At 38.5% G+C, this 21,647-nt stretch overlaps 1 protein-coding gene across 1 annotated transcript in view; it reads left to right on the top strand.

The window, feature by feature from the left end:
• Positions 1 to 21,647, top strand: part of COL12A1 (collagen, type XII, alpha 1) — a 95,930-nt gene that overhangs the window by 13,872 nt on the left and 60,411 nt on the right. Inside the window, exons 12-20 of the mRNA XM_010282245.1 lie at positions 10,030 to 10,299; positions 12,225 to 12,491; positions 14,831 to 15,023; positions 15,738 to 15,859; positions 18,480 to 18,629; positions 18,715 to 18,834; positions 19,375 to 19,539; positions 19,730 to 19,876; positions 20,505 to 20,644. Of these exons, the coding sequence (XP_010280547.1) occupies positions 10,030 to 10,299; positions 12,225 to 12,491; positions 14,831 to 15,023; positions 15,738 to 15,859; positions 18,480 to 18,629; positions 18,715 to 18,834; positions 19,375 to 19,539; positions 19,730 to 19,876; positions 20,505 to 20,644 (1,574 nt within the window). The remainder of the gene's footprint in view (positions 1 to 10,029; positions 10,300 to 12,224; positions 12,492 to 14,830; positions 15,024 to 15,737; positions 15,860 to 18,479; positions 18,630 to 18,714; positions 18,835 to 19,374; positions 19,540 to 19,729; positions 19,877 to 20,504; positions 20,645 to 21,647) is intronic.

Below are 21,647 nucleotides of genomic sequence, written 5' to 3'. Positions count from 1 at the left end.
AAGAGCATATACAGATGTCGGTCATTACTGGCTGATCAAAGATAAAGAATAGAATAAAAATTTCTGTTTGCATGACAGCAGAGGCCTAAATCATGGTGTTTCCTCATGGAACATCCATTGTGTATTTCAGTAATCAGCATATCTGCAGTTTCATGAGGTAATAAAAATACTTGATTTAGGCCAAAACTCTTGGGACATGGTCCATAGATATTTTAAAAGACTCTCTGACTGTTGGTATAAAAAGTTCTCAGAATATCTGTTGAAGTACATATAAGACAATATTTCACTCTATGGTACTGTCTTACTTCACCGAAGGATAAAAAGACAAAAGCTTTGAGGAAAAACAGACAATTATTGAAAAGGGTTGCAATTTTGGAGCTGAAAGGTAACATTCAAACTTCAAAGCTTAGTATAGAAATTTACACAAAAAAAGAAGTCATGCTGTCTGTGAAGCTACAATAAATATGGTTGGACTCAGCTGAGAAGCTACACAGGTTGGTGAAGTGAATACTTGACTAACAGCTGAAATAACTTGTCTGACTGCGGCTGGGAATGGGACAGATCTTAACTCCTGGAAAAATAAACTTATCAACAGTAATGTCAAAAAAGTTGTGAAAGGAAGCATGAAAAACTGTTTAGTATTTCAATTAGTTTTTCCGTGAGCCATAGTGTCTGAGAAGCAAAATAGTGCGGTGTGTGATTTTCATTGCCAACAGCACTGAAGTATCGAGCACCTAAGTATTTTCCTGCATCAGGAATCCCAGTGGGGCTTACTTGATGTCTTCACCATATCAACTCTCACCAAACTTATTCAGTGTGTGATGCCATAGTTGTTGGCCACTTCAGTTCATAATCATATCAAGAGCTAGGCTTGAGATTGCCTTTCAAACTGGGACAGTTCTTAGTTTATGGTATTGACACATAGTCTAAGAGAAATCAGTTTGGGTGCAGTGAACATTTCAGCACTAAAAGGAAGGTGGGAAAAGAGGAGCTGGATACAATAGCTTCTCTGGCTATTATATAGTCAAGTGGCAGGAAATGAAAAATCCAAGCTCTCAGATGTTTATGGAATTTTACTGAGTCACTAAATGGTCCCCTGTGACCAAATGTGTAAACAAACATTCTTACTGCCTTCTGTAATGATTTATTTTGTTCTGTATATAGTAGGAGGACTCATATGGGCAGTCACTGTATCTTGGTTGCAAGGGTAGCCTTCAGCAGAGAGAGAAAAACTGATAGGTTTTTAAGACTGCTCTAACATTGTTTGCAAGAACATGTCTGCCCAGGTGTTCACTGAAGATCCTTCAGTTAAGTATGTTATCTCCAAAGTATTTTGGAGCATTTATAAATTGCTCTTGGAAGTTCCTCCTCTTCCTCTGCTTTGCTCTGCACGGCAGTTTTTCAGTGTTTTGAAGTGGCTTTGTTTCAAGATACTTGTGAAAATCAATCCGCGTAAACCCAGCAAGCATTCTGTGTACTTGATATCATTTACCAGCTGGGTAATCTCTGCTTTTCCTTTTGTTTTTCTTTTTTGCTAAGTATATGCCTGCCCTTATTGTTTCTCTGCATAAAACAGAGAGGGCAAGTATTCCCCCAAGTAGCTGTAGATAATCTGTTCTATAAACTGTTTGCATAGCTATCTGGTCCAGCCCAAAGATAATATACCAGAGGATCAGAATTTTATGAACTCTTCACAGACAACATGGTATAGAGAGTTTAGCAAATGAGTAATCAGAAAATGACACATTTCTGAGGGTGCTGTTCCATAACATACAGGTAATTGTTATTCAGAGAGAATGAGTTTATTTTTCTTTTGTGTTTGTGGAGCAGGAAAAGAGAAAAAATGTTTTTGCCTCTTTTTTGAAGGAGTATGCTTTCCTTCTTCAGTAGTCCAGATTTTAGAAATTTATAGTGCTCTGAATCTTTTATACATCCTCTTTCAGTCACTGCATGATTTTTGTCTGCAGTTATGAAGTATCATCCGGAGGTGAAAGTTCTGGAGCTTTATATTTCATACTACATTAAACATAACTGTACGTGCAAAATATGTGTTATAGAAAACGCTTCATTTTATCCTCTCACTTTCAAAAGTGCATGGTGATCCATCACTAGGCAGTTTTGGTTGGAGCCCTTCTATAAAGGTGCCATGGAAAAATTTTCCTCAGACGTATTTTGTTGGCTGTGATTCCCCTCAGCTCACACAAAGTCCTTGAAACTGCTAAAGTAAATTAAATCAGTGCAGGCTGCCATTTGCCATGTGGTGGAACAAGGCTTGTGACAACTGGGGGAACTAAACAAATTAGTACTGATGGTTATATTTGATGCATAATACAGATTGAAGAACAAGCAAGAAACACCCACAGGAATGTCTTAGAGGCAAGTCTCCCTCTTATCCCCAAACACCGCAGACAAATCATCTGGTTTTCAATATTTTGGGCAATCATATGATCTTACCCAAGTCATCATACACCAGAATTAAAATATAATGGTAAATATGGTGAGGGCAGTGAGTGTAAATGCAACAGAGAGAGCAAGCAGTTTGCAAGAGCTACTGTTTTTCTAATCTTTTTTTTTAATAAGAGAGGTGGTTGTAAGTCTGGCAGGAATTTGGGTTTCTGCCCAAAGGCATGCTCTCGGATGAAAAGAACATACTGTACATTAGCTGCTCAACTGATAACTTTCATAATTTGCAGTTGTTTTAAAAAGAAAGAAATTAATTGCTGGATTAAGCAATCTACACAGAAATGTTTAATACTAATGAGTGTCTGAAAAGTTTGAAAGCTACAAATCTGTTTTATAAGTGTCCTTTTTCTGGCAGTTATATACTTTTCAGAGCAGCTTTAAGAATATTTCAGTTACTGAATCTAAGCAGGGGAGTCATTACACTTTTAAATACAAATTTCAGAGAAATGTAGAAAAAAAGCCTTTTTTTTCAGGAAAAGATTCAGTGATCAGATTCCCATCTTGCTTGCACTGAAAAATTTCAAAGTATTTCCACTTACATCAGTGAAGTTCCTAGGCTAGAAACGCTGTTGGTGTAAATGGATGTGGTTCTTTTGAAATAAATGAGAATGCTAGTCTACATTAGCAGAGATGTCAACCCATTTTATTTCTTATCTTCGTACATATTAGAAGAAACAACAAGAGGGGTAGTGTATTATATTCAGGAGATAAATTTGAGAGAGAATGATGCCATAGTCTCTTCCCCTTTAGAAGGAGATTCTTTATGTTTCAGTGATACAGGGTTCAGTCCTGCCATCCCATCTGACAGGTAGCTATTTGTACTGTGAGAATTGGTCTGTACTAAAGCAATATATTAAAAAAAGTTGTCGTGACTGAGTCACTTTTCAGTTTTAAGTTATTTTTGGTTGTATGCATTTCTTAGAGCTTAGGTTTGGGGATTTGGGGGGTGTACCTTTTTTGGTCAGAAAATGGATAATAGTTCTTTGGTAAATAAATGATTTGTTTTTCCTGTTTCTGTAGTAACATAAGAATGCTTTAGAAATGAATGACCTCCTACAGGGCAGAATAGTACAAATTCAAGTGACATTTTCTTACAATGAGGTTTTTAGCATATCACAGGGGCTTTACGTAATGTTCAGACTGTGTAGAGCTGCTTCTGTCCTGACAGAAACAAGGACTTAGTGTCCTCAGGAGATTTAATGCTGTTTCATGCATTTTTAAAATTATACATTCTGAGATTTTTGAGTCTGACATTTGAAATTGACTTTTGATAATCTGTGGAAAGTTATCTTAGTTTTATATGGGAAATGAAATATGTATCAGAAAAAAATTAACACGGGGGAGGTTGAATGCATAATAAAAAGATATTTCTAGAAAATTGAGAGTAGTGTTAACTGATTAACTGTTGGAAAAGACAGGTAAAATATTGAAAGGACTGAGTATGAATTCCTGTTGGCTTTATCCTAGAGCAGGGACTCAGGAATGCTCTGGCCAAAGTCCCTCTGTTTTGGGTCAGAACTCTCCTGGTTTGCATCTTCTCACCTTTCTGTGTTCCCAGTAGCAGAAGAGCAAGAAACCTGCTCTAACAGGGTCAAGTGAGCATTCCCTTTGTGTAGCAAGTCCTTGACTCTCCCTTGCACCATGTCCACAGTCCCTCTCTATGTGTCTCAGGGCTGGTACTCCAGGAAGAGCCAACTACTTTGTGTCTCAGAGGGAAGGATATCAGCTGACCAAAGTGCCTCCTCCAGTGCTGAGGAGAGTTTGACCACTAGAGTAAAACCTTAAAGTGATTCTGCTACTATCTCATCTGATGCGTACACTTGGATCCTTGGCTGTGGTGACCTCGCCTGCTGACTTAATGGGATACTCCTGATGTAAACAAGGCAGGACTCAGGCCATAAAATTTTGCTCTATGCCTCTGCAAGAGACGGCTCATTTATTTAGTTGATTCTGACCTTTTAGGATGCTGGCTTAGATTAATCCTATGTTTAACTTAAATGAAACATGTCTCTGCATGAAATTTACTGCTGCAAGTTGGTTTTGAAAGCTGGTTTTAAGAACACATACAGAAAATTTTGTAAGCTTCGGGCCCAAACTGCCCAAATAGTTTGGTTTGCCCATTACACAACTGGAGTTGTGTAAATGTTTCTGAGAGGAAAGGCCATTTGAATAAGGCTATTTGATTTTTATGAATGTCAACATTTAAATTTTAGCTGATTCATAGTCTTGTGTTCAAAAACAACAGTGATTGCTGGAGAGCTATGGGAAGTGAGCCAAGTGGACACAGGGAAACTGCTTTTATATTATATTGTGTCTCTAGCATACTATAGCGGGAAAATTTAATATAGAAACTGGACATTGCCGAAGCCCAGAACTGGGTGTAAAAGCACCTGACTGAAAGTTACCAAGTTAATTTTTGAGAGTGTGTCTGCACTGAGCAGTGGTAGAGATGTACAAGGGACTGTAGGCATACCAGCTCTGAGCTAAAGATTGCTGAAGAGAATCTGATAGCCTGAAACTGGTGACTGGCTTGCTCACCCGGGCAGGGATTTGACCTGTCCGTGCAAGCACTTTGTTTTACTGTATACATACTCACCATGGCTTACAGCTGTGCTTACACCAGCTGGTTTGGTGCTCCAGAGCATCATAGGACCTAATGTCTGTTAGGGGATAATTTTCAAAAACCAACTGCTTCCTCACTTGCCCATGGCTTGAGGGCTGTATGAAGTGATGAGCATACTTTAGCTTCCATTTCAAGTCAGGAACAAGTAGGAGTCTGTTGACAACTACTTGCGAGCCAGCCAGCACTGGCTCTTTCTTACACTGTACATTATCTTTCCATGCTCCTTATCCATCCTGTTTAAAGAAGGAGGCAGGCAGCGGGTGTACAACAAGCATTTCTGAACCCATGGACCAAAGAACAGAGTGACTACTTAGGTGTTACCGTTGTAGGTTTGTTTTTTTCCTTGGTGGTTTTTTTTTTTTTTGTGAAACGTAAGCAAAGTAAGTAGGGTTTTTTTTTGCTTAATCCAAGCCAAAAATATCTCATACGTCTAATTATGTGTTTCCTAGTGACTGTGTTGTACCACTGTTATTGTGGAGTATAAATATGCTTCTTGACTTTGAGTGTGGCAGTTTAGATAATATTTGATGGAATCCTAATAATTTAAGACTTACAGTTGGACTGCATCTTAAACACAGCTGTTTCCCCCAAAAAATGCTTCTGGGAGATCCAGCAAAGCAGAAAAAATGTGTCAGTGAACTTCCACCTCACGCATGAGGTGCAAATCAAGTTAGTGTGTTATGTTAAAGAAATGTTCTCGGTTGCAGTGTAACTTTTTAAAGTCTAATTTCCCTTAGTAGGTAAGTTGTCTTGTCAGCAGTTTCCAACTATTTGAAATAAAAATTTTCCATTTAGTTCTGGTGGTTTGGGAGGAATCCCAGTCCCTTTCCCCTTACTTACCTTGCCTTATAAAAAAGACATTTAGTTCCAGAGGATATTTCTTTCAGACCTAACATATTACAATAACTGGTGTTCATTACAGTCCATTCCAAACAAATTATTTTCCTCTGTTATTTAAGGACCTCAATAATGACTTAATCAATAAAGGTTTTAAATATGCAGTTATTTCTGTGGTGTTTCCAACATATATCATTAGTTGTAGCATCCAAGAGTAGACTTGCAAAAAATTGTGCTGTGGTAGCAGATACTTTAATACTGAAATCATGTTGTGGCAGAGACATATTTTAAAGTAGCCAAAATAAAGTGACTTGTATATTTATATTACATTAAAATATGGAAAGAAAAGTTTTTATTGTGAGACATCTGTGCATTCTATCAAGTTAGGTTTTCCATATTTTTTCCATTTGGATTGCCTTAATTTTTTTTTTATTGTATGAAAAAGCCAAGATTTGGAAGTAGAAGCTTAAGAGCAGACAGAAAAATTGGTGTAATTTACTTCTGAAGGCAAATCTTTTTTTCAGGCTTCCAGAAAAATTGATATTTGGAGTTTAGATTCTGCCCTGGCTTTCATTTAATGCAGTCACTGAATTCGGTGAGAATTCATAAAGCATGAGCTGGACCAGGCCTTTTCACTATACTTTTTTCACTATATGCAAATGCTGTTGTAGTGAAACAATAAACAAGTGAACTCTACCAAAACCTCTTTTTTTGTAGAGAAGATGCCATAAATTGTGGTAATTTCTATTGTGAGGATAAAAATTGGTTTGAAGAGTAAAATTATAAGAGCCAATGCAGAGTTAGGGTGGAAAGGAATTGTCTCCAGAAAAACATGATGGGAGATCCGAAGACTGTGAATTAAAATCAGAAAAGCCCCACAACACAAAGGAATTCTATTACATGCTCCGTTAGCTATATTTGAGACTCAGCTTTGCAGCTGGAGTGGTACCCTCTGGTTCTGTAATCTGTGTAGCTGATGAATCTTTATTATATTGTAAGCATTTTTTTCAGATAGGTTGATATTAATTTCCAATCATCATTAAGCTAAGTGGGATTAATTGGCTCATTTTTAATGAAGTTTTGCTGGCAACGAGATATTTCCAAAATGAAGCTTTCTACAGGTAGTTCTGTTTGCTCCAGTGGGATTATGTTTGTTGATATTGCAGATTTGTGGTGGAAGTGAAGGACAAATGAATATGAAAAGTGAAAACACAGTATACTCAAGACTTTGGGCAACTTGTTGCTCACTCTTGGACTGAAACTGCTTCAGGCTTCTGAAAATAGTGAGATCTGTTCTTGCAATGAACCTAAGCAGTGGAAATTGAATAGGTACTGAATTTCTCTGTGCTCAAAGAATTTTGAATATGGTCCTGTGGCTGCTCTGGTATAATATAGGGATATATTTTTATCAGTGCAGGTAAAACTTAACTGTGATGCCATGAGGCCACCTCAAGTGTTTAAGTCCTCCTGCTAAGCAATCTCTCAGGAATGTCCTGTACTCAGTGAGAAAGGCCACAGAGAATACACACCAAAGAATTGAGTGCTTCTGTGTGTATGTGGATCTGGTTTCGTAGATCCCTTCTGCTGAATACACACCAAAGAATTGAGTGCTTCTGTGGATGTGGATCTGGTTTCGTAGATCCCTTTTGCAGATTTTGCTACAGTTGGCCGTTTCATTAAACCTACCAGTCAGTGCTCCTTCCTTGCCATCAAAAGCCAGCCACTGCAATAGGAAAATTGAATATATGATATAAATGTATCTTAAACATTAAACAGAGGCACTCCTTTCACTGCATCACTTTAGGCCAATGAACTCCATTTTTAAGCAGTGGAATTACTCTGGTGTGTTAGGTGAGACTCATGCATCCCACTGACAACTGGATTTCACAGACTAATGAGCTGTTTCCATTGTTCCAATGGTTGGAACAAACTACAGGGAGGAAAGAGGTACAAGTCCTATGGGTGGAAAGATGGAGACTGTTTTCTACTGTAACTGTCGTGTGAAGTAAGCATGCTGCAAATTAATTGTAAACATAAAATGAAATAGCTGATGGATATGGTAAGCAGTAGTCTGGAAGATAGTGTAGTACTATTAAATAAGAAGATAAGATTGTCAGGGAAAGGACTGTTTGACTTAGGTAAAAGTCTCCTTTATTTATTTCCCAGAATAGTAGTTACACACATGAGGATGAAGATGAATGAATTAAAATTATTTACTTGAGAGTTAAAACCAACATAGTACAGAATCATAGAATACTTTGGGTTGGAAGGGACCTTTAAAGACCATCTAGTCCCATCCCCCCTGCAATCAGCAGGGACATTTTCAACTAGATCAGGCTCCTCAGAGCCCCATCCAGTCTGACCCTGAATATTTCCAGGGATGGGGCATCTACCACCTCTCTGGGCAACCAGTTCCACTATTTCACCACCCGCCTTGTGAAAAAGTTCTTCCTTATATCTAGTCTAAATCTACTGTATTTTCCTATCACAATAGGCCCTGCTACAAAAGTCTGTCCTCATCTTTCTTTTCAGTAGTGCCCAGTGGTAGAATGAGGGACAATGGGCATAAACTGCAGGACAGGAAGTTTCACCTCAAGATGAGGAAAAACTTCTTTACTGTGAGGGTGACAGAGCACTGGAACAGGCTGCCCAGAGAGGTTGTGGTGTCTCCTTCTCTGGAGACCTTCAAAACCTGACTGGATGCATTCCTGTGCAACCCTAGTTGATCCTGCCTTGGCAGGGGTCTTGGACCAAATAATCTTCAGAGGTCCCTTCCAAACCCTACCATTCTGTGATTCTTCTAAGCACCCTTGAAGTACTGGAAGGCTGCTCTAAGTTCTCCCTGGAGCCTTCTCTTCTCCAGGCTGAACAGTCCCAACTCTCGCAGCCTTTCCTCATAGGAGAGCTGTTGCATCCCTCTGATCATTTTTGTGGCCCTCCAAGAGGTCCATGTCTTTTCTGTGCTAAGGGCTCCAGAGCTGGATGCAGGACTCCAGGTGGGGTCTCACCAGAGCAGAGGGGCAGAATCACGTCCCTTGACCTGCTGGCCATGTTTCTTTGGATGTAGCCAAGGATACAGTTGGCTTTCTGGGCTGCAAGTGGGCATTGCCAGGTCATGTTGAGTTTCTCATCAACCAACACCCCCAAGTCCTTCTCAGCAGGGCTACTCTCAATCCCTTCATCCCCTAGCCTGTATTTGTGCTTGTGATTGCCCCGATCCATGTGCAGGACCTTGCACTTGGCCTTGTTGAACCTCATGAGGTTCACACGGGTCCATTCCTCGAGCTTGTCCAGGTCCCTCTGGATGGCATGCTATCCCTCAGGCATGTCAACCACACCACTCAGCTTGGTGTCGTCTGCAAACTTGCTGAGGGTGCATTCGATCCCACTGTCTATGTCATTAATGAAGCTATTAAACAGTACTAGTCCCAGTACGGTCCCCTGAGGGACATCGCTCGCTACCGATCTCCATCTGGACATTGAGCCATTGACCACTACCCTCTGGACAAGACCAACCACCAATTCCTCACCCACTGAATAGTATACCCATAAAATCCATCTCTCTCCAATTTAGAGGGCAGTGTGTTGTGGGGGACTGTGTCAAAGGCCGTACAGAAATCCAGATAGATGACATCGGTAGTGCTTCCCTTGCCCACTGATGTGGTCACTCCATCATAAAAGGCCACTACTAGGTTGTTCAGGCAGGACTTGCCCTTGGTGAAGTCATGCTGGCTGTCTCGAATCACCTCCCTGTCCTCCATGTGACTTAGCGTAGCTTCATACCTAAATGAGCTGCAGCACATTTAAGCACTGGCTTAATTCCAAGTCTTTGATTAATGCCACTTTTATTTTGCATATTCTAAAGCATAACAGCTAAGTATCTTGCATGATAAGGGATAGGATCATTCATAGTCTCAAGTTAGATTTCAGCATTTAGTTGAAAAGTGCATCAATTTTCTCTTGGAAATACAAATGTATATTATTGAAACTAATATTGATGGGAAAATTTTGATTGTGCTCTTATGAACATTTTACTGCTCCATTTGTACTTTGCTAATGTTTGCTATTTCTGTTTTAGAGACAATTTGCTGTTTTCTTTCTTGCAGAACGTGGTTCACCACGTAATTTGGTTACCACAGACATAACTGACACTACAGTTGGGTTATCATGGACACCAGCTCCAGGAGCAGTTAATGATTATAGGATAGTATGGAAATCACTTTATGATGATACAATGGGAGAGAAGAGAGTCCCTGGAAGTACAGTGGATGCTGTGATAGAAGGCTTGGAGCCAGAGACTAAATACAGGATTTCAGTATACGCAACCTACAGCAGTGGAGAAGGAGACCCAGTAGAAGGAGAGGCTTTTACTGATGGTGAGTTGGTATAACATTACCACCATTTGTAACATTCTGTCCTTGATGAAATTATCGTATTTTAAAGAAAATGGACTTTATTTTTCTTCACCTTTTTTTTTTTTTTCCTGGAAAAGTCCCCCTAAATCAAAATGCCACCTCAGATCAATCAATTCTGGCTTTTTGTTTGACCGTTAAAAAAAAGAAAATCTCTTTTATGTCATGTAGGTTTGGATTCAGCAAGAACTTCTTCCAATTTAAAATGTGATTTTGTCTGCAAATCACTTTGAAACCAGCCTTTCATAGGTTTGGTGTGACTGTTGGAAATCAGGTGGAAGAAATGTTATGAATAAAGTAAGAAGGAAAGGTGGAGTAAATTCCCACAGAATCAATGAATTACCTTTCCAAGCTATTGCCCTTTAGAGTCTTCACAGTCCTCAAACTGAGGCTCACTGGATGATTTTGATGTTTGTTATTTACCTTTCCTGAGCTCTCCTTTTTTCTTATTTGCTAAGCTTTATATAGTATTAGTCAAAGCAGGCTCAAGCCTCTCCTGCAGTGTGGGCAAAGTAAAAAAGCACTGAGGGGCCAGGGATAGCTTGTTGCTTTATAACAAGAATTGGCAAGTAGAGGAGCCAGAATGAATGAAGGGATGCCCTAAATCTGTCTTGATGTTTCTATTATTTGCCTAAAGGGGCCATGTGAAGATGAAGCCTGAGGGAGTGCTCTGGGGAAGCATCATGTGTATTTACATGTTATTCTACTCTTTCCTAAGCATCTGTTTTGACTACTGTTGGAGACAGGCTGCTGAACTACGTTAACCTTTGCCCTTGACCCAGTATAATTGCTCTTAAGGTCTCGCAAGAGTAGTGATTACTGCCATTGGTAAGAGCTGACTCCCCAGAGTCAAAGCAGACTGCTGTCCCACATCTTCCTTCTTCAAGAACAGCAGCATTAGGTGGGACCTTTTTTTAACCTAACTTAACTTTTCCAGGTTAAATAGGCAGTTTAGCCATATCGTTTGTTGCTTCTCTCAATGTGCTGCCTGAGGATACTTGCTGTCAGGCTTATAAATAGACCCAGACCTGAGACTAACTAACATTGAATCTTTATGGTACAAACGCAATTAGAAATTGTCAGTTCCTAGGACTGGGAGAGGATACTGTAGGTTGCAAAGCCTACTTTACCATGTGATGAAATACTGACTGATTCTGGCATGCCAAGGTTCTGTTTTGCCAAAACCTAGATGTCTTATTCCGGCTGACAGCCAGCATTACATACCTTTCAGTTCACTTCAGATCATTTGTAACATTTGTACAGCCTGGAAAATATCTTTTAGAAGCCGAATGCTGCAATTTGTACAGAAAATGCTTTATTAGTCCATGTGCTTATTTCAGCACATATACTGTCCTGCAAAGTGTGGTGAGTGATTTTCCAAGCATTTGGAAAGTCACTCACCACTATTTGCAGGATAGTTTGTATGGAGCCCAACACCCAGCAGTTTAGGTGTTTACCAGTACTTTACCAGATCTGTAAACTCGAAACTTAGAAAATCTTAACTCTATAGGACGTTGTGTTCATAAAAAAGAAAAAAGGCTTTATAATTTATCACTTTCATTGAGAGTGTTAAATCCATTATTTAACAGATTACTGAAAAGTGTGACTAAATAAAACTCCCAATTATGCTGTGTCTTTGTGTAATTTATACTTCCCTCTTTTTTTCTCTGTAGTGGAAAGCACACTTATGTTTGTTTAGTCCATTACAATTAAAAAATAATTTAACAATGGCCTGTGAAATTCCCCTGTGTCTTCCCCACAATCAAATACTGTAATTTTAAAGAGGGTGATTGTTTTTTTAATACAGCAGAATGAATTTTGTTGGCATGCATTTGAATATGGCTTTATGTGACAAAGTAAACATTTATCCATATTTTTACACTGAAAAGTGTCACCAAATGCCAGGACTGTGACAGTAGACAACGAGACAGAGAATACAATGAGAGTTACATGGCAGCCTTCACCCGGGAAAGTCTTGTCTTATCGTGTGTACTACCGACCACGCAGTGGAGGAAGACAGATGTTTGGGAGAGTAAATGCTCCTGCTACAAGCATAGTGTTAAAGCGACTTAAGCCACGAACTACATATGACCTTAGTGTTGTTCCAATTTATGATTTTGGACAAGGAAAGTCAAGAAGAGCAGAAGGAACAACAGGTATGTATCACAAGCTTCTACAGGATTTGATAATTAAAGTTTTGTGCTTAAAATTAATAATTATGATACATAGAAAAGTATGGTGGAATCTGCCAAGTCATGAATTATCAAACTGAAGAAAATGTTAGAGGTTAAGAAGAGAGTTTGATTAGCTGGAAACTTAACTATGGCATAGCCTGAGCACAGCTTTTTGCTGTTGATATTGGAAGTGTAAATATGGTGTAAAATCTGGTTGAAAATACTGGACTTGTTTTGAAACACTGTCATCAGAAGTCAAAACAAGGTGCTTTGTGAGGAAGACGGTATATCAACAGACTACTTAGGCAAGTGTTGTCAGCTGTTTCATAATTTGCCTTTTGGTCATGGGTATTGATTAAACAGCTGCCCAGCATCCTGTTACTTAGATTTGTGTTCTTTCGTCATCATATTTTCTGTGGGAAACCTGAGGTAATAAAAAGGGAGAGTAGATGATTCTGAAGAGTCATCAGTGGAAGCCTGACCTCAGAGGCCGTGGTCTTTTGGACAAGCTGTCTTCTTTCTCAGAAGCTGAAACTCTAATACATTTTTATTAAGTCCTTGTGAGGGGATTTTTTCTGTAAAAGCAAAACTCTTTTTCTACTCTGCCTTTATTATGAATCTGATGCTGGTCTTTCTTTTTGTAAGGAAATGTTCTCTTGATAACCAGATCAAATCAACCAGATTTAGAGTCAGTTTTCTGCTTCGATAAATAGAAAGCCATTACCAAAAGAGAATTTTTTTCAAGATGTTTCTGCCCATGTGGGACTAGTGCCATTCACCGAGGTACACTGTAAATACTTCATGCCATTCTCTGTTCTCTGAATATATGTCAGATCGAATGATGACAGGAAGTAAGAAATGAGTCTCCTAACAGTGGAGATATTGATACCTCAGTTACTGAAGGAAGATTTCTTTTTAAATTAAAATGTGGTTGATGTAGAAGTGTTGTAAAAACTTGATCAGCTCTTGACCAACACTTAGTTTTTCAATCTTGAAAATTATACTGAGATAAATCTCAGGTCATACAGCTGCTTTTGATTTTTGACCTGTTCATCTTGATACAGATATGCCTCTGTGCTTTCAGTGTAAATAATTGTGGTGGTAGTCACTCTTTGGAAGCAAGTGGAGCCTCAGTGATCTTGTTAGTTGAAGGTGTCATGATAATTCAGGGAGGACTGTCATGGGAGATGAGACAAAAAGGCTGTATTTTTCCTTGTGAGTCAGAGTGTATCTACTGTTTCTCAGCAGAATTCACAGTCTGATGAGATTTATGATCTTTCAGCTATAGTTAGACAATTGCATAGGCACAGGGATAAGACAAACTCTTGTTTTTCCCTCCACCTTTTCACTCCAAAACTATAGTGGTGACTTTCTTTTTACTCTAATTACCATTTTTGCAAATTTGAGATAACATGGCTGCAGTATTTCCTGTGGCTTCACTTCAGATTTACACAAAAGCAAAAGTAATACAGAAGCTAGCAGCGGGCTTGCTAACCACTCTGTGTGTGAGTACTGACCTGCACTGGGTAGCTGTTAGTCTTCAGAGGAAGTTGCTCTTGACCTAAAAACCTCAAGCCATTTGGCTGGCACTTCTCTGAAGAATTATTTTTTGACATACTGCCACACCTGTGACTGGTGAAGTTGCTTGAGCTGCCAGGCCCTGAGCCTGTAAAGGAAAAGGACCATTGGCAGGACCTTTCTATGAAAGGGTCCTTGCTTCCACCTTCTCCATACTCTGATGTCTGGGACCCAGAGCTCTGAGGAGGAAGCAGCTTGAAGAAGTGATATTGGTGACTGAGTACTGGCTGGATGTGACTTCTGCCTGCAGTAAATTATGATTTTTCCAGTGTTGGTTTGAGAGGAAGCTGCTTCCATTTCTCTCTTTTGGTCTATATGATCACCTACCTGTTGCCATTTAAAATAGAAAGGGCTAGTCTAAGCTGGTCATCTAGTCTTCCTCCATAATTAATAGAAAGACTGATGGTGGTTAGTCCACCTGCTGTCAACGTTTATTGTAAGATCAGATGGAGGTTTAAGATAGGTGACATGAATTGCTGTCTATCCCTCAGTCTGTTGACTGTAGAGGGAGCCTTGATAAAAACTTAGTGCACATACCTATTAGTTAAATGGCTAAAATTAAGTGAAGTAAATCTCACTTTTTCACCTCTTGATACTTGTCTTTATGTCAAAGGAAAGGCACAAAGAGTTTAGGACTGCCATTAATGCTGGATTTGCATATGGATTTTTACATAAAAGCATACTTGTTCATTTTTTTTTCCATAAGCAGACCTACTTTAAACCCTTTTTTTCCATCCTTGCAGCCTCTCCCTTTAAGCCACCTCGAAATCTAAGAACTTCTGATTCAACTATGTCAAGCTTCCGAGTAACCTGGGAGCCAGCCCCAGGACGAGTGAAGGGGTACAAAGTAACTTTCCACCCTACTGAAGATGACAGGAGTCTTGGAGAATTAATAGTGGGGCCATATGACAGCACAGTGGTATTGGAGGAGCTTAGGTATGGAGAATAATTAATGTCTGTCTTTTATTTATTTTTTGAATAACCTTAGCTTAGGGCTTTGTTTAATCATGATCTGGGATTGAAATGCCTGGCAAAATCTACTGTAAGTAAGAAAGTAATTTTGTCAGTAAGCCGTGAGGATCTTGTTATGTAGTCTATGAAAGACACCTGTCAGGGCTCTTTCTGAGATTATTCGTTCACATCACTTGTGGTGTTCTCACAGGAACTGAAGGAGGCAAAGATGTGGGCAGAGGCTGTATTCTGCATTACACATATGAGAAAGCTAATAGAATACTGGAGAAAGTTGGAATTTCTAAGGTTTTGTCCCAAAAGTTCCTTACCTCATGTTTGTTAAAAAAATCTTAGTTTAGTTCTTGATTCATTTTCATGGAAGCCTGGATTTATAAAGTACGCTTCAGACCATGTTAAAATCTGTTATGCAAATATACTAAATATATTAAAAATAAGATCATTAAAAGTCTTAAATTACTTGAATGAAGAAGGCTATAAAATTAAGTATAGAATCTGGAATCGACTTTTAAATTGTCAAAACTTCACTGTACTGTGGAAGAGATAATCTTTGGGTTTCAGCTTTTAGCACTTTCTTTTTCATGGGGGATATTTTTCTGTGAGAATTTCATATAAGTGAATTGTCATCATTTAGCTAGCCAAGTGACTTTTAGTTACAGTACATTTGTTTAATTACTGCAGGGCAGGAACTACCTATAAGGTAAATGTTTTTGGAATGTTTGAAGGAGGAGAGAGCAACCCCCTGGTTGGACAAGAGATGACAACCCTTTCAGATACTACTTTGGAGCCATTTTTATCTAGAGGTAAACATGATTGAATTGAAGAAAAGGGAGTCTTGGCTTTTGGATAAAAAAAGACCAAAAGTTTACCAGCATTTCCTTATTGTTTTTCTAATGCACATAAATATTTATTTACAGGATTCAGTATACTCCTTACCTTGATGACATAACCCCTGGTCTGAAGGGACCACTAAGTATGCCCCAGTTCATGATTCTAGTCCTCTGCACCCTTTAGATGATCTTACAAAGATGATAACTCAAGCAACCCATGTTTTGCTGATTACTCAAAGCCATCTGCATTGCATTTTCAAGCCATTCACATCTGTGTTAAATCACATAAGGTCAAATTCTTGAACAGAGATCATGGCTCATTTACAGAGGTGTTCACAGGAGTAGAACAAGGAATTTAAATCAGATCTTTAGGCCTTTGCTTGTCCTTATATGGTGACTTTTCCTTTACGACTAAGATGATATAATGAACAAAGATCTGATAGTTGGGAAAGTCCCAGTGTTATTGTGTATTATTTAAGTTTATATTCAACATAACCATTATTTAGTCTTTTTTTTTTTTTTTACTATAGAAGGAGGAGATTTAGTTCAGAAATGCAATTGCTGAGCACTGTCCAGTATCTGTTTGGGAGTTTCTCCCTTTGACCTTGCAGTCAAAGTTTCTATGAATGTTATGATAGCAGCTCCCTTGGTGTGGTTGATGGGCCTCTGCATGCTAATAGTTGTGACCATCATACTCTCAATTAATATTGGATGAAGAAAGTTTCAGGGCTCAGTCCTCCTTCATAGGAAGCATAAAGAAGCAGATCTTTGCTTCTTAATAGCCAAGTATACACATAGAAGTAAAGACATTTCTCCTCTGCCATTTCAAGACTTGCATAACCATCAGAGAGAATTTGGTGAGGAGAAAGAACCTAACTGCAAAGGCCTCTCAGAGTCAAATAAAGAAAAAAAATTTTCTGACAGTTGACTCTATATTCTTTTTGCTTAAAATCTTTGATGCCTTGTTTCCACGCTGGGCTGTGTAAAAAACACTCACCTCATGTAACTTTATTGACAGCATTTTTAGAAACTTCTTAATTAATTGCTGTCCCACTCTAATACAAGAGGGTAAAACTGAGAAAACCTACATACCAGGCCATCAGTGACATTAGTGTAAAGACTGGTTGAAAAATAATTGCACCAAAAGTAGTTTGTTTGTTTGTTTGTTTTACAGCAGCTGTCATTTCTGTCTTCAGTGTTGTATTCTTTACGCTAATTAATTTTACCAATGCATGAATTTGAGTCATGGTTAATGTGAAAAATGAATTTTATATATGGGACTGTAAATGTAATAGTACATTATTTATTAATAGGGGGAAAAAAAGAATCACCCTAGGTCTGGTGCTTTTGCTAGAATTTTCCATGTGGGGAACTATGGTAGTTGGAAGAAAAATAAAAATCAAAATAGTTTAATCTTTATATTGTACATGAAGCTAACTTTAACTTCCATATTGAAGTTATGCATGCAATTTTTTGAACTAACATGATTTTACTTAAACTCTACTCCCAACTGAATTTATTGTCCTGACTAAAGACTAGATCTATATTTTCTATGCAGAAGAGGATCATGCTTTTAACCCCCAGGTACATGGAATAGTTATATTCATGAGTCTACAGTGTTGGATCAATTATGTGGAACATATATGAAATCACAATGTCTTTCAACTGTGATGAGTGTGGCTGATTTTTCTCAATGGGATTTCTTCCATATAAAGACCAGAAGCTCTGATGGCAGGAAGCCAGAAAATTTGCAGCTGGTAACAGAATCTACAGGAAAAGAGAGCGAGCAAGGATTTTTTTTTTTTTTCTTGCAAATGATTGTGGATAAAATCATTGTGCTTTCTGTTTTGTATAAATATTTTGTGATTTTCCTTGTGATGAAAACAATATGATGCATATTTTATTCTGTAATTTGTAAAATGAGGATATCTGAAATAACTTCCTACCTTTTCAGAACATTGCAGCTTTATATAAGTGTTTGTTCTTGTCCTCTCTCTCTGTCTTGACCTGTGTTTATGTTTGTGTATCTTCTCTAAATTGTGTTCTTTCCTGTATGTGCAAACTTCTATACCATTTGTATTACTATGTCTTTTCCCCTGAAAATTCAGAAATGCTGTTTATTTGAAAGTAGTTGTAATATATGCTATTAATTCCACTATTACATAGTTGCAAATTAAGCAGTCGTTTAGCTATCCATGACAGACTAAAATACTGTAAATTTGTATAATCTGATAATGCTCACTGCCATGTCAGTGGTTAGTTTAGTAGTCTTTTACAAAACCTCTGAAATCAAGTTATCAATCATCTTTAAAGACCAAAAGACATAATTACACAACAATAGAGAAGAGCACTGGCCCTGACATTTGTGAGGGCTTATTTATAAAAGGAAACATACATGAAGAAATTTATACAGCTTTTTGCCATGGAACCAGTGACTAGTGCGAATGATGTTCACAAATAGGTCACACTCAACAGAGTGCCAGTGAATAAAACTAGACCTATTTTGGAAGCTAATTCATGACCTATGTCATACAAAAAGAAGGGGAAAGAAAGCTATCATGCTAAGGCTATGTTTTTCTGGTTGACACTGCAGGTTTAGAATGTAGAACCAGAGCAGAAGCTGATATCGTGCTGCTGGTGGACGGCTCATGGAGTATCGGGCGGCCAAATTTTAAAACTATCAGGAACTTCATTGCCCGTATCGTTGAAGTTTTTGATATTGGTCCTGACAAAGTACAGATTGGTAAGTCCTCATATGTTGGAGGGAAAATGATGTGTAACTGCTATACACCCACATAATAACTGAGTAATGATGTCTTTTTTGCCAGGTCTTGCACAGTATAGTGGAGATCCCAGGACAGAATGGAATCTCAACGCTTACCGAACCAAACAGGCTTTGTTGGAGGCTGTAGCCAACTTACCGTATAAAGGAGGCAATACTCTAACAGGTATGTCACACTGCCTGGATTTTCCTTAAGCTCTAGTAAAAACAGTTCTTGTAACTGACCCCAGTATTGTTCAGTGAGCTCAGATTTGTCCATGATGAAAAGGCCTTACGGTTCAATTGTCCAATTCAATGTTTGGAAGAGAACAGGCATAGCATAGACATATAAACGCAGTGGAAGTCTGGAGAAATGTGATGGAGGAGAGCTTGGGTTGATGTTGAGCACATGAGAAGAAGAAAAGGCAGTTCCATGTCAGGGTTGGGATGAAGATAAGGTGAGGACTCAGAAGGGAATCTAGAGAAGATCAGATAAGAGGGTGATAGATAAAAAATAAGAGATTAGAGACTTTGAGAGGCTTGAAATAGTATCAGTTGCTGATAAGGCTAGATGATGGGCTGCAACTAGATTCTGCATGCTTCTAGAAGGAAGTAAATTGTGGAATGATGTTGTCAGAGTGAAATCACTAGGGTGAAATACTGCTTTACCATGACTAGTATATAGAAATAACTTATAGTGATGTTTACGTTCTTTGTATCATGCTAGGAATGGCCTTGGATTTCATCTTAAAAAACAACTTCAAACAAGATGTAGGCTTAAGGCCCAGAGCTCGCAAAATTGGTGTTCTCATCACTGATGGCAAATCACAAGATGATGTAGTCACCCCTTCAAGAAGACTCAGAGATGAGGGAGTGGAACTTTATGCAATTGGTAAGTATTATGTGAAGAGGTGGCCTGTACCAACCCCATCCTGCCCATCTGCTAAATGCACAGAGAAGTGGTCACATACATAAATACCTAAAAGGGTATTCAAAGAATATGTTTAGGAACTTAAGTTCATGGCATTATGTTTCATGGCCATCATTTCTAACAAGTTTTGTTTTCATGTCTTCTCTGTAAGGTATTAAAAATGCAGATGAAAATGAATTGAAGCAGATTGCAACGGACCCAGATGACATCCATGCTTACAATGTTGCAGATTTCTCCTTCCTGGCTAACATTGTTGATGATGTAACCACGAATCTGTGTAACAGTGTGAAAGGTCCAGGTACATCACATATTTCAGTCTAATTCATCCTTTTTCCATTTACATGCTTGCACTGCTAATTCCTTTTTATTACTTTATTGGGAACAGTGTGTAGCCCTGGGCTGTTTTTTCAGCTGCTTGTGTGAGGAAGTTGTGTAGACCACCTGGACTACCCTGCAGGGGTTCTTTTCCCTTCAACAATGACTATGTTATAGCTAACACAGCATGACATGGCTGGATGTGCCTTCTTTTCTCCCAGAGTCAGGAATTATGTTGCTCAGTGTGGCAGGTTCTTTGATGATACTTATCCAATAAGGAAAATTTCAGCAGCCCTTCTCTTCTCAAGTATTAATGTCTGACAACCCAAAAGCAAAGCCCAACATGGAAAAGCAGTAACGTTATCTGATGGTTCTCCAGTGAAACACTGGTGTTGAAGGTGGAGTAGGAATGATAGGGAGCTTGTTTGGTCTTGAGGGTGTGATAGTGAGCTGTCTCTTCACACAGTTGTTTTAAGAATTCCTGAGGAAATAGAAACATAAGCAAGAACCTAAAGTGGTTTTTTTTTCCTAAGCAATTTTTTTTGTCTCATGTTTTTATTCCTGATGATATAAGATAAATTAATATTTTAAAAATTTGCTTCCACTTGTAGGGGATTTACCACCTCCCTCTAACCTAGTTATTTCAGAAGTGACACCTCGTTCTTTCAGACTGAGATGGAGTCCACCTCCTGAGAGTGTTGATAGATACAGAGTTGAATATTACCCTACCTCTGGAGGTAGCCCTCAACAGGTTAGTACTGTGTGTTTGTCTCTGACATTGTCCATAATAACCTTGGACTTCCACATCACAGTAACATCATTCTGAAGTTTGTGCTGTGTATGGTGTAACAGTAAATGAAAAAAGGCTCCCAACATCAAGCATATCACGCCTTGGTACATGATACACAAAATTATAAAAAGTAGGAACATAAAGATTACTTTGGTTTAAAATCATAAATCCAGCAGTAAAATGTATTTCTCAAAAACAGTTGACTGTTTCTTCTAGTAATTCCATTCTATTCATATTCTGTTGTCATATATTGGTTTAAATAAGTCTGTAGTAGAAATTTTCTGAACATACTCATGTGTAGGCTTACTGTCCTTTTAGTACATTTTCTTCTTAATAGAAAAAAAGACAGTAGGTGATGCAGGTTGTGAGGTAGTGTTTAGATTAACATTGTGTGATGGTACTTTGAATCTGTGCTTAAGCATATTCTCCAAACTGTTTAACTCACAGGATCAAGCTCATCTTATGATGAGAGCCAGTAACTGACAACCGTTGGTTCTAGGCAATCTGAACTGCTCATCACTCTCTTCAACTAGACAGAATAGTATTTAGGAGAATTAAGTTAGGTACCTCTGTGTACCTAACTCCAGATTTCCCATCTCTGAATGTGGCATTTAAATCCTAACTCAGGTTTGACTCATAGAGAATTTAATCTTAGTACATTATTACAATTTAATCTTAGTAAATCATGACCTCAGGACTTGGCCTTTGTTTAGGGCTGGAGCAACCATTCCAGTGCACACTGACTTTACAGCTTGACTGCTTGCTGGCATTTCTGTTCCACAAGGTGTTGCTAATGCCATGTGCTGTAACCATCTAGATTATCTTGGGTGTTTAAAACTTTTTTCCAAAGTGGTAACATATATGTCTGGCACTTTCTTTATGTTGCTGATTAATATCAAAGTGTAAACCATGTGTGAAAGCAGGATGCACAGTGAGTGCTGCTAGATATATGCAGCTCTATTGG

This window comes from Phaethon lepturus, unplaced genomic scaffold (genome assembly GCF_000687285.1).
Source record: "Phaethon lepturus isolate BGI_N335 unplaced genomic scaffold, ASM68728v1 scaffold3282, whole genome shotgun sequence".
NCBI classification, from domain to species: domain Eukaryota; kingdom Metazoa; phylum Chordata; class Aves; order Phaethontiformes; family Phaethontidae; genus Phaethon; species Phaethon lepturus.
This window is presented reverse-complemented; position numbering and strand designations above follow the sequence as displayed.